Source organism: Oncorhynchus keta, chromosome 4, assembly GCF_023373465.1.
Source record: "Oncorhynchus keta strain PuntledgeMale-10-30-2019 chromosome 4, Oket_V2, whole genome shotgun sequence".
Taxonomy (NCBI): Eukaryota; Metazoa; Chordata; class Actinopteri; order Salmoniformes; family Salmonidae; genus Oncorhynchus; species Oncorhynchus keta.
The window spans coordinates 63,441,007-63,454,958 of NC_068424.1; the positions used below are offsets into that span (position 1 = coordinate 63,441,007).

At 42.2% G+C, this 13,952-nt stretch overlaps 1 protein-coding gene across 8 annotated transcripts in view; it reads right to left on the minus strand.

Annotated features, from left to right (window-relative positions):
• Positions 1 to 13,952, minus strand: part of diaph2 (diaphanous-related formin 2) — a 749,871-nt gene that overhangs the window by 480,838 nt on the left and 255,081 nt on the right. For all 8 annotated transcript variants that reach the window (XM_052512438.1, XM_052512437.1, XM_052512441.1 and 5 more), the window contains 3 exons: positions 8,537 to 8,655; positions 7,405 to 7,469; positions 5,276 to 5,380 (listed from right to left, as the gene is read on the minus strand). In XM_052512438.1, coding sequence (XP_052368398.1) covers positions 5,276 to 5,380; positions 7,405 to 7,469; positions 8,537 to 8,655 — 289 coding nt within the window. The remainder of the gene's footprint in view (positions 1 to 5,275; positions 5,381 to 7,404; positions 7,470 to 8,536; positions 8,656 to 13,952) is intronic.

Genomic DNA, 13,952 nt, shown 5'->3' on the forward strand with positions numbered 1-13,952 from the left:
TAACTATGGACTATGGCGAGTTCAAGGCCTCTATTTTAAAAACTGTAACCACAGGATAAGTGGATGGCATGGAACTTGAACCCCTCAGGCATTTCTTACACTCAAAGATGCGATTGATGGAACATTACACTCAAGTATTAAACCTAAGGTATTGACATAAAAAAAATGTTATGAGGTTAATAACAGCCAAAGAAACATGCATGTCAAACACTTGCTACATTTGACGGTGAATTACTTGGCAACCACTGAGAACACATGGCAGTGGTAGTTGTATCGAAATGCCTGTTGCATTCATTACAAGCTCAGTCCAGTCTGGGAATGAGAGAGGTCTGCAGGTAGACAGGCAGAGCCAGATAGGAGAGAGTGATCCGCTACACCTTCCAACCTCAGTCCTGGCCATGCTGGTTCAGCTACATGACCTCCAGGTTGTTAAAGCCCATTAATGGCACAGAATAGGTCCAAGGTATCTACCGCACCTGAAAATTATTCATCTCAACCTCATCCAATTCTACGAACGCCTCCCCCGTTATCTCTGAGCTGAGGTGGGTTCGTAGGGGTTGGCAGGGATGGGAGGTGGATTAGTTCCATTTGATGTGTTTTCATTGCGTTTTGTCGATGTTTACAGGCGAAACCTGTGCTCGATCGGATCGCGGGGATAATCAAACAGACACATCAAAAGGTGGAAGCTCCCTGAGACAGGCTCTCATTAAATCTGTCGGTTCACAGACAAGGTGAAGTAGCAGGGGCTAGGAGACAGAGAGACATGTTTTTATTTCCACGAAGAGCTCTGTCGACGAGATGTGAACAGAGATCCCACTTCATTCATATTCAATAAAACGACAGATGTACCACCACAGCAGCTTTGATGAACAATCTAAGTGTAGTGTCTTTGCATGGATTTAGAGGTGCTGCACTCCGGAAGATAATGGCTTAGTACAACACTGTGTTCATCTGTTGCAGTTTCAACCCTTTTAAAACAGGTTGACTAGAAACTTTGTTTTCAAGGGAAGAAACAGGCCTGTACATCATCACCAGGAAGGATACACTTTAGAATTCAAATAATTGTCATATTGAAACGGAGTATCTTGTTAGCGCCCACATTTCCATTTATGTGCTTCATTGCAAGACTTCAACACTGCAACCTAAATATTGCTGTGATTGCAAAATGTGTACCTCCAGATAACATGTTGCCAGATAAACAAAATAATCTGTGTCATGATCGCGGCGGAAATTGTGAGAGCTATGGCACATCTCCTACAGTATGCCCGAAGAGATCAAATTGACGACACATGTCTGTTCTTAGCAAGAGTGTTCCTAGTGAGGAGGATCCTACTCAAAAGGTAACAGTCTTTCTCTGTGCCTCCAATGTGAAAGCAATAGAAGAAAACCTTTGAAAAATCACCTTATACTACACATACACATTTCTTAAAGAAACCAATTTGACCACGAGCGCATTCCTGCCATGCAGAGCGTGACAACATACATGTTTACATCGAGCCCTTTTTTAGACCAACACACCCCCTGGATGTAACTTGAAGAACTCGCAGCCATATTCAAGTGAGCTCTCGCCAAGCGCATTAGATGTTTCCCTGCTGAGGCAGATGTCTGTTGATGTGCAAAGCTCCAGCAGCCTTTGAAGGCGCGTTCAGAGACGGCAGGAAGAGAAGGAGCTGACTCTCGGGGGCTTCACTCCGCTACACTACCTGTTAATGCACCACAAACAGACTGGCTTCAAAAGACCGGGGGCCTGTTAGTGGGAGGGGGAAAAGCCTGGAAAAACAGTGCTTAAAAAGGAGCACTCAGGGAAAGCAGGTAAGCAGAGGGTGACACTGCCTCATGCAATGAGAGAGGGCAAAGCAGAGAGAGAGAGAGAGAGAGAGAGAGAGAGAGAGAGAGAGAGAGACAAAGCAGAGAGAGAGAGAGAGAGAGAGAGAGACAAAGCGAGAGAAGACAAAGCAGAGAGAGAGAGAGAGAGAGAGAGAGAGAGAGAGAGAGAGAGAGAGAGAGAGAGAGAGAGAGAGAGAGAGAGAGAGAGAGAGAGAGAGAGAAGACAAAGCAGAGAGAGAGAAGACAAAGCAGAGAGAGAGCAAGAGAAGACAAAGCAGAGAGAGAGAGAGAAGATAAAGCAGAGAGAGAGAAGATAAAGCAGAGAGAGAGAAGACACAGAAAAAAGCAGAAATATAGAGACCAGAGAAAAAGAGAGGATGATAGAGGTGCGGACGGGACCCGGCCACCATGTTGGCCTCATGAATTTGTGAATGCAGCAGGCGGGCAATCGTTGGGGCGATGGGTGAATGATGAACGAGTTTGGCCGAGAGAGAAGGTAACGAGTGGCAACATGGCACTCCGGCAGATGAAGTGGGGGAGTGAGGACTGCACACAAATTAAGTGCAATCGGGGAAGAAAGAAAAAAAACTTGCCTCTGTCTAGACAGGAAGAGGACCAAGCCTCACGCCACGCACTAATACTGACAATAGATTATCACTGAGGCTGCCAGGGACCTTAATGACAGCAACTTGTCTTTGGAAAAAGTCCAGGCGACGCAGTACAGAGCTAAATGTGCAGGTGTGGAAAAGGGATGTGGAACGCGGACATTTGCAACTGCCACAGAATTTAGTTTGGAGGAAAACAATCTCAGCTACTGGATGCCATACCATCTTTCAACACTGGCTTATATTACATTCAGTAAGCAGGGAAGCAAACTGCCCTTTTGTCCCAAGGCAACACTGAAGTGTTTCAAATTGGGTTAAGGAGGAAATAGCAGTCATTTTCTGTGCTTAGGTTTGAGGGGTTTTGTCTGGGAAAAGATGGGGATGCCAAGGCCAGAGAAGAAATGAAATCCATCTCTGTGATAATACAATTGCATGGAACAGGCTGCCATGGAGCAATTCAGCCAATATCAAATCCGACATTTTAAAAAGGAGATGAACCCTTTACTGAATCAAACGCTCCCGTATGGCTAGAAAATACCCACTTAGAGCCTGGCATCCGTGACTGGGGTAGAAAGGTTTCAATTTGACCAAATTAGTAAAAGTCATTTTTTCTCACAACCGGAATAGTCCTTTCCTACAGTCAAATGATCAAATCGTCCTTTAGGGAGGAATGTTATGAATAATAAATAAACATTATTTTTTGAAAGCCGAAAATCCGGTGTTTCTCTGTCAAACGGTTTTGTTATAATTCAGTCTTCTGAAATGTATATAAAGTGTAATAGTGCAATGCAAACTCAACATTGAATTAATCTCAACTCTCTATCTGACATGGTACTGCTGTGTTGTCTTTTTTTAAGCCCATAACATTGTATGTGAGGTGTATACTTTAGTTTCAGAGTGGATTTGTTTAAGACTACGAAGAAACACTCGTGTGGCCCTGATTCAGCTCACTGCAGTAAAAGGTCATCTTGGACAAACATGCTTTGGAGAAACAACTACAGTGGCAAGAAAAAGTATGTGAACCCTTTGGAATTACCTGGACTTCTGCATAAATTGGTCATCAAATTTGATCTGATCTTCATCTAAGTCACATCAATAGACAAACACAGTGTGCTTAAACTAATAACACACAAATTGTATTTTTCTTCTCTATATTGAATGCATCATTTAAATATTCACAGTGTATGTTGGAAAAAGTATGTGAACCCCTAGGCTAATGGCTTTTCCAAAAGCTAATTGGAGTCAGGAGTCAGCTAACCTGGAGTCCAATCAATTAGACGAAATTGGAAATGTTGGTTAGAGCTGCATTGCCCTACAAAAAACACTCACAAAATTTGAGTTTGCTATTCACAAGAAGCATTGACTGGTGTGAACCATGCCTCAAACAAAAGAGATCTCAAAAGACACAAGATTAAGAATTGTTGACTTGCATAGAGCTGGAAAGGGTTACAAAAGTATCTCTAAAAGCCTTGATGCTCATCAGTCCACGGTAAGACAAGTTGTCTATAAATGGAGAACGTTCAGCACTGTTGCTATTCTCCCTAGGAGTGGCCGTCCTGCAAAGATGACTGTAAAAGCACAGCGCAGAATGCTCAATGAAGTTTAGAGGAATCCTAGAGTGTCAGCTAAAGACTTACAGAAATCTCTGGAACATACTAACATCTCTGTTGACGAGTCTACGATACGTAAAACACTAAAACAAGAATAGTGTTAATGGGAAGACACCACGGAAGAAGCCACTGCTGTCCAAAAAAAACATTGCTGCACGTCTGAAGTTTGCAAAAGTGCACCTTACACAGTGCTACTGGCAAAATATTCTGTGCACAGATTAAACTACTGTTGAGTTGTTTAGAAGGAACACACAACACTATGTGTGGAGAAATATAGGCACAGCACACCAACAACAAAACCTCATCCCAACTGTAAAGTATGGTGGAGGGAGCATCATGGTTTGGGGCTGCTTTGCTGCCTCAGGCCCTGGACAGCTTGCTATCGTCGACGGAAAAATGAATTCCCAAGTTTAACAAGACATTTTGCAGGAGAATATTAGGCTATGTGTCCGCCCATTGAAACTAAACAGAAGTTGGGTGATATAACAGGACAATGACCCAAAACACAGAGTTAGTGGCCAGTCAGAGTGGCCAAGTCAGTGTCCTGACTTCAACTCGACTGAGATGCTGTGGCATGACCTCAAGAGAGCAGTTCACACCAGACATCCCAAGAATATTGCTGAACTGAAACAATTTTGAAAAGTGGAATGGACCAAAATTCCTCCTGACCGTTGTGCAGGTCTGATCCGCAACTACAGAAAACATTTGGTTGAGGTTATTATTGCCAAAGGAGGGACTTATTAAATCCAAGGATTCACATACTTTTCCCACCCTGCACTGTGAATGTTTACACGGTGTGTTCAATAAAGACATGAAAACATATCATTGTTTGTGTGTTATCAGTTTAAGCAGACTGTTTTTGTCTATTGTTGTGACCTAGAAGAAGATCAGATCAAATGGTATGACCAATTTATGCAGAAATTCAGGTATTTCCAAAGGGTTCACATAATTTTTTACTTGTCACTGTAAATATGATGTGATCAATGTTTGCTGCTTGCCCCAATCCCTTTTTTCTTATGCCTTCCTCAATACTGTTTTGAACATTAAACTAAGCAATGAGGTTGGGTTTCCAGTGGTAGAGACTACGTATTTCGGTAAAACCAGTGGTACAGACTGTGTATGTATTTGTGAACACATGGACACTGTACAATACCTCTATGGGGAGCTTGTGGCTTCAGACTGCAGTCTGGAGTAATGGGTGTGTATGCTCCTCTCGTCTCCTCTGGTCCTTACCTGGGTCTTCAGATTACAGATCTGCCCTTCCAGCTCTTTGATTTTCTCCTCTTTCTTCTGGGACTCGGCCTGGGCCTCCTGCCGGGCGCTGAACTCTTCATCGAACTGCAACAATTCAACACAACACACACTCCGGTTAGGACCAAGTTGTCTCAAGTGAATGGCCAACTGCAGGGCAAGTCAACACACACCGATACAGACTGTCTCGCACACACTTGGCCCCATCTCCTACCTCTATTCATAGGCCTTTGGTGGCCTCTACCCTGTCGTCCACAGGCTGTGGTTTGGGTCCGGTTTTCATGTGTTGGTGACGGATCTAACCTTTGTGGGAAAGCAACCCGTGTCACGACAATGTTTTCACTGCTGCCGCAGGGGGGGACATTGCTCTCATTCCACTCACACCCAGGACGCCTCTGATGTCCCACACACAGAGGCAGGGGTGTGGGGGGACTGTGGGGGCATATGTGGCGTGGTGATACAGTACCATGCCTTTACAGACTGGTTCAAACTAGAGTACCATTAAGGTCTGAGTCACATGCACCAAAACACTTCTGGGGGGATTCTGCCGGAAGTACCAGTGACTCACAGTACTGGTGGTGTACTAAAGAAATGTGACTCGTTTCATGAAATGTTGCACGTCACTACTAAACAGGAGAGGCATTTGAACGTATGTCTAAAAATAAATAAAATCCAAATGTGTTTTTTTGGCAGAAACGCATTCTGGAATATGTGAACTTTCACGTGTTTAAATAACAAATGTATATTCCATCCATAAATATGAATGAAATCGTTCAATTACAAGCCTTGTTGGTTAATCCACGGAAAAAGTCGGAAACCTTCTCGCTAGTCATGATTGGCTGAGATTATGGATGGGTTGGACATGCCGGGAGATGAATTTGGATTGGTCTGCCATGTACAGGAGCATGCGTCTGTCTATAACGTGAGCTGTTCAGTATCTGTTGACAGTCCTTTCTACCGTTTTTTAAAGATATAATGTTAGCCATCGAGAACTACAAAAGCTTTGCTACTTATCTCAACAAGATTGATGCCCCGAATTTAGCAGGTGCTATTAACAGATCAGTTGGAAAAAGTGATTGCCTACTTCCTGTACACGCCACGGTCAGTGGGAAACGTAGGGACTTAACTCAACGCTGGCCAAACAAGATGTAGCTACAAACATAACGAAGTTCAATGGTTCCAGTCTGCCGTAAAGCGTCTAGCTACATTTTCAGATATCATACGTTTCTAAATTTCATTGCAAGTTAAAGTGCACTGTTCGCTAGCTGGTGAACGTTATGGGTATGATCTGTGTAGTAATATTATTTTAATCAGAAATCCATTTGCATTGCTAGTTATAGCCTAATGTTAACTAGTTAACATTGAACCTAGTTGGTTACAGTAGCCCTTTAGCTACCTGCAGATTCATACTCCAGCTATGACAATGTTTGTATTGGTAGTAGTATGAGTTGGGATAATGCCGGTTCATTGTTTAGCTAGGTAGCTGCATGTCTGAACAAAAGACTGCCAGATGATCAATTTAGACAAGTATGTCAGGTACATCATCTAATAATAATTTATACAATATATTGATCTGGACACTTTGTTTTTGATATTGCTACTATGAAACCATTTCACTGTACTGTTTACTCCTTCTGTATACTGCGCATGTGACAAATAAACTTAGATTTGATATAGTGTGTTTACCAGAGACAGTAATGTGAACAAGTCCGATTAGGCGGTCAGTCACAAATATTAGGCGGTCGGTCACAAATATATAGTGGAAATTGATTGTACTGTCTATCATTACATAATAAAAATACACTTCATGCACTTTAATCCTCTGTTTGAAGATCAGCGTGGACGCAGAATAAAGTAGGCTACTCCATCCAGTTACAAAGTAGATACAATCTTCAGGAGTTAGGTTGGTCCAATCTTTCCTCGACATTGTAGCTTTTACTTAAAAACTTTATTCCGGAAATTTGAGAGAGTTTGTTAAACTATTTCACCAGCTATTGATCAGTGACCAGAATCAATAGCTGGACCAGGATCTCTTGGGGGGGGGGCTTTCTGATGGGAGCGTGGTGGTGGCATACCAATGGAGTTGAGGGGAATGATGCACTGTACCTCACCTTTTTGGAGAACTCAGCAGCCTTCAGTTCGCTCTCATCCACTTTGGCTTTATCCACGCACTGATCTGTAAGAAAAAAGAGGGCAGACAGCAGCAACGACAGTAAGAACCCACGGAGTGACTTTGATTCTCTCAATTACACTGTACATTGTTAACATCCTACTTAAGATTCCAGATCAACCCTAAAAGGAATATTACATCAGAGAGACAGAGAGGGAATGAGTGAAGAAAGGGGGGAAAGGCACTTGTCGGCTCATTCTTTTCTTGACATATCCCCCAGGAGATTTGTATTCTGTTCGGCAGGTTTGCCAATGTTTAAAAACCAAGCCCCGAAACATTTGTTTTCAACTCATTACAGCGATATAAAAATGTGAGAAAATCACGGATGGGCTCAGAAACTTTTAATGAGACTTTGTCAGCACGATGCCACAGAACTGTTAGTGACAATAACAGAAGAACAAAAATATAAAAATAAAAACACTTAGTTATTTCATTAATTTGTCTCTACTTGAAGGAAATGAATGACTACATTTCTAATTTGGGGCAAATAGACCCTGTTTCCTCTAGGATTCAAGAAACTCTGCTGATGAATGTCCTCGGCAGAGTGAAGACGCTGTGAAATCTCCATGTGCTTATGATGAGACATGATGTGCCACAGTCACACCTAACAGGTAATGCATTATTTATTCGTAATTAGACTACCTTTTCCTATACATGTCAAGGGGCTGCAGTTTTTTCTGGGAAGGCTCTCAGGAGGGAAATGAGGATAGATAATAATGAGAGGGATATTGCACCATTTTTAGCAACACCCACATCCTGCTGTCCGCGCAGTACAACAGAAAAATATATCTGAGGATGCTTTAGACCGATTAGGAGACAAAATATGAATAACAAGACTAGTATTAAAAAAAGAGATACTGATTCAAGCTATATTGTACAGTATGTAGGTTAGGGAGACCTAGGAGGCAAAACTGGTTGAAATTATGTCATTCTAACCAGAAACAAAAAACTTTTTCAAATGTGTTAATAATGATATCATTTCAACCAGTTTTGGAGGTGTATAATGGTGTCCTACTGGCTGCAAATTCACCCTTTTAAATGTCAGAGGAAAGACAGAGCTCTGGCAGACCTACCAATGAGGTGGGTGAAGTCTACATCCAGTCTCTCTCTGTACCCGAAGTCTGGGTCCATCCCGCTGCGATGGAGAACCACCTGAGACACACATTCCTCTATCACCTTGTAGTACTGGGGCCTGGGAGAGCAGAACACAACAAAGTCAGCATGCACATCAAGAACAGGAGAATGACACAAACTTACACAGCCCTAATTATCCACAAAATATCCCCTTAGCCGAGCTAGAGGTCACAGAATGACAGATAAAATAAAATAAAAAATTGGAATTACATTTGATCACATGCTTTTATGCTGATCGTGAAATCGCTAAGATTAATCCCGGGGACGTGGAACTCGGAGCAGCATGACTTGCGGCTATTCAAGGTGACAAACGGGCTGCGCAGCCAGCCGTCACTAATTTGTAATCATCTTTGTCAATTAAGGGTGCCCATAAACCTGAAATGCAAATCTAATCAGTGTAATATGTGTAATTAAAAGCACAATGGCATGGAGAACATGTTGCGTGTTTTGGGAGGGTGACAGAACGATGGGGTCTCGGGTGGCGGCGGGCGGCGTCTGAGTCGGCCGGGGACTCCTGTTCGCGCCACCCAAGTTGGCGGGTGACCTTTCCCCAGTTATATGATCAACTTTAATTGCAAGTGACATTTAGCAAATACAATGTCAACTTAAGCTGAGCCCCGTAGCGACAAATAATGATGTCCCAAGCATGACCTTGAATGGTGCCAGCAGAAATACAATTTTTCCACCAGAAATACCCCCCACTTGAGCACATGGAGGCTGAATTTTTATGATGGGGACTGTTTCTTAGGAACTGTCGCTCGGCTCAAATCCACACTAGAGGTACAGTTATCATTTTCTCCTGGTCAACGCTAGTTAATAAATCCCGGATTAACAGAATGAATGTGAATCTTTATAGGTTACGAGGAGTTATTGCCAGTCATATCAAATTTACAGTACTTATGATGTCTATGCCAACATATTTGATTAGGATTACTTCCTCAGGGCAGTACGGTACAGCATGGAAAGGAATGATTAGTGTGACAAAAAAATATGTGAATGCAGTGTATAAGAAAAACATATACTCTCCCATGTCTCAAAAGTTTCACAAATCACTTCATTTGACAAGTACCTGGAGTTTGTTTAACTAAAGTGGTGCTGAGTGACAGCCAGAAATTAAAGTGGTGCTGAGTGACAGACAATAAGTAAAGTGGTGTTGAGTGACAGACAATAAGTAAAGTGGTGTTGAGTGACAGACAATAAGTAAAGTGGTGTTGAGTGACAGACAATAAGTAAAGTGGTGCTGAGTGACAGACAGTAACTAAAGTGGTGCTGAGTGACAGACAATAATTAAAGTGGTGCTGAGTGACAGACAATAAGTAAAGTGGTGTTGAGTGACAGACAATAAGTAAAGTGGTGTTGAGTGACAGACAATTAAAGTGGTGCTGGGTAACAGACAATAAGTAAAGTGGTGCTGAGTGACAGACAATAAGTAAAGTGGTGCTGAGTGACAGACAATAATTAAAGTGGTGTTGAGTGACAGACAATAATTAAAGTGGTGCTGAGTGACAGACAATAAGTAAAGTGGTGTTGAGTGACAGACAATAAGTAAAGTGGTGTTGAGTGACAGACAATAAGTAAAGTGGTGCTGAGTGACAGACAATAAGTAAAGTGGTGCTGAGTGACAGACAATAATTAAAGTGGTGTTGAGTGACAGACAATAATTAAAGTGGTGCTGAGTGACAGACAATAAGTAAAGTGGTGTTGAGTGACAGACAATAAGTAAAGTGGTGTTGAGTGTCAGACAATAAGTAAAGTGGTGTTGAGTGACAGACAATAAGTAAAGTGGTGTTGAGTGACAGACAATAATTAAAGTGGTGCTGAGTGACAGACAATAATTAAAGTGGTGCTGAGTGACAGACAATAAGTAAAGTGGTGTTGAGTGACAGACAATAATTAAAGTGGTGTTGAGTGACAGACAATAATTAAAGTGGTGCTGGGTAACAGACAATAAGTAAAGTGGTGCTGAGTGACAGACAATAATTAAAGTGGTGTTGAGTGACAGACAATAATTAAAGTGGTGCTGAGTGACAGACAACAAGTAAAGTGGTGTTGAGTGACAGACAATAAGTAAAGTGGTGTTGAGTGACAGACAATAAGTAAAGTGGTGCTGAGTGACAGACTGTAACTAAAGTGGTGATGCGTGACAGACAATAAGTAAAGTGGTGATGCGTGACAGACAATAAGTAAAGTGGTGTTGAGTGACAGACAATAATTAAAGTGGTGTTGAGTGACAGACAATAAGTAAAGTGGTGTTGAGTGACAGACAGTAACTAAAGTGGTGTTGAGTGACAGACAATAATTAAAGTGGTGTTGAGTGACAGGCAATAATTAAAGTGGTGCTGGGTAACAGACAATAAGTAAAGTGGTGTTGAGTGACAGACAATAATTAAAGTGGTGCTGAGTGACAGACAATAATTAAAGTGGTGTTGAGTGACAGACAATAAGTAAAGTGGTGTTGAGTGACAGACAATAAGTAAAGTGGTGCTGAGTGACAGACAATAATTAAAGTGGTGCTGAGGGACAGACAATAATTAAAGTGGTGCTGAGTGACAGACAATAATTAAAGTGGTGTTGAGTGACAGACAATAATTAAAGTGGTGTTGAGTGACAGACAATAAGTAAAGTGGTGTTGAGTGACAGACAATAAGTAAAGTGGTGTTGAGTGACAGACAATAATTAAAGTGGTGTTGAGTGACAGGCAATAATTAAAGTGGTGTTGGGTAACAGACACTAAGTAAAGTGGTGCTGAGTGACAGACAATAATTAAAGTGGTGTTGAGTGACAGACAATAAGTAAAGTGGTGTTGAGTGACAGACAATAATTAAAGTGGTGCTGAGTGACAGACAATAAGTAAAGTGTTGCTGAGTGACAGAGGCCAGGTAATCTGATGCAGCACTCCATCACTTTCCTTCTTGGTCAAATAACCCTTACTCAGCCTGGAGGTGTGTTGGGTCACTGTCCTGTTGAAAAACAAATGATAGTCCCACTAAGCCCGAAACCAATTGGGTGCCGTATCGCTGCAGAATGCTGTGGTAGCCATGCTGGTTAAGTGTGCATTGAATTCTAAATAAATTACAGACAGTGTCACCAGCAATGTACCCTCACACCAAAACACCTCCGCCTCCATGCTTTACGGTGGGAAACATAAATGCGGACATCATCCGCTCACCCACACCAAGTCTCACAAAGACACGGCGGATGGAACCAAAAGTCTCCAATTTGGACTTCAGAGCAAAGGACACATTTCCACCGGTCTAATGTCCATGGCTCGTATTTCTTGGCCCAAGCAAGTCTCTTCTTATTATTGGTGTCCTTTAGTAGTAGTTTCTTTGCAGCAATTTTACCATGAAGGTCTAATTCACGCAGTCTCCGATGAACAGTTGATGTTGAGATGTGTCTGTGAATTTAACTCTGAAGAATTTATTTTGGCTGCGATTTCTGAGGCTGGTAACTCTAATGAACGTATCCTCTGTAGCAGAGGTCACTCTGGGTCTTCCATTCCTGTGGCGGTCCTCATGAGAGCCAGTTTCATCATAGCGCTTGATGGTTTTTGCGAGTGCACATGAAGAAACTTTCAGAGTCCTTGACATTTTCCGTATTGACTGACCTTCATGTCTTAAAGTAATGATGGACTGTCGTTTCTCTTTGCTTATTTGAGCTGTTCTTTCTATAATATGGACTTAGTCTTTTACCAAAATGGCTGTCTTCTGTATTACACCCCCCCTTGTCACAACACAACTGATTGGCTGAAATGCATTAAGGGAAAAAAATCCACAAATACATTTAATAAGGCACATCCGTTAATTGAAATGCATTAAGAAGTAAAGAAAATCCACAAATGAACATTGAATTAAAATGTATTCCAAGTGAATACCTCATGAAGCTGGTTGAGAGAATGCCAAGAGTATGCAAAGCTGTCATCAAGGCAAAGGGTGGCTTTTTGAAGAATCTCAAATATCAAATATATTTTGAATTTTTGAACACTTTTTTGGTTACTACATGGACTGATGTCTTGACTATTATTCTATAATGTAGAAAACAGTCAAAATAAAGAAAAACCCTTGAATGAAAAGGTGTTCTAAAACTTTTGACCGGTAGTGTACACTCGTGTTTTCTGAGGGAGGCCTTTATTAGGCAGATTAGCTGTGCTCTAATTTCCTGCTGGCCTCTGTGGTCAGGCGCAATGCTGCTTGCTGATACTCAGGTTGTGTGGGAGGCTCAGTAGGCTCCGATGCAGATAAAGAAATCAAAGCTTTTTTCAAAGTCCTGCTCTCTCTTTACTGCCTTTGGAAAGGGGAGCAGGGGGTAAGAGCATTGTGGCTCAAATAGATTCATTGCTTTGAGCAATGAACCAAATAGGCTGGAATTGTTGGTATGCAGATCATTTCAGAGAGATCACTTCAATATACAAAAGATGAGAGCTCTGAACATGCATGGAAATAAGACACGTACGAGTGCATATTGACCAAATATGTAAATTATTGGATTTCTGCTTATACTAGAATGTACATCCTATATGTGGGGCTTTATTTGTGATGACAAGGAGTAAATCAGGGTTCCCTATAAAATGTGGACAGGTCTTATCATATTGTAAACAGATATTATAAGAACCAAAACAAGTAAAAACATTTGTGTAAGCATGAAATGGCAGATGTCTTGTTGCTATGGCTGGATTCACCCACTTGTCATGAGATCGAGCGAGTGCACGGCGCCACTGTGTGGCTTAGCACTGTGGCAACCCGGTTTAGTACGGTCGCCGGTGTAGACCACATTATTATCTCAATAAGTCACCCTATTTTCCCAGCATCCCCCGCTCCTCTCTGCCACTACCACCAAGATAACTGAGAAAGGGAAGGAGTGAGCGAGTGACCCAGAACTGTCAGGCCCCACCAGAGCCTGGGCAAGGCTGGGCTCCAGAAGCCAACATATGTCCCTAGCACCATCCTTCACTCCTTCACTCTGGCACCTTTCCCCTCCACATGACATTGGGATTCTAGCAGCAGCACAAACTCCCCTCGCAGTCTCTCGTCCAGCCCTGCTCCACATAACCAGTGTAATCCCCATATCGCTCCACTCCAAAAGAGGATATCCGCTCTAAATTTAGCAGGGGTTTGATGTGCTCCCATTCATCAAGCATGGCACCCTCAGATTAATTATCGAAAATAAAACAAGCCCCCCCTTCACCAATTGGTGATGGTTTCGAGAGGTGCTTCTCCAAATTGAACACACACATCTGCTCTGTGTTTGAAACAGGGTGCATGGCAGTCCTGTTGAAACAGGGTACAAGGCTGTCATGTTGAAAATGTATAACATTGGAAGCCAAAGTCCACATTCTGTTGGAATATTGGCATAGGC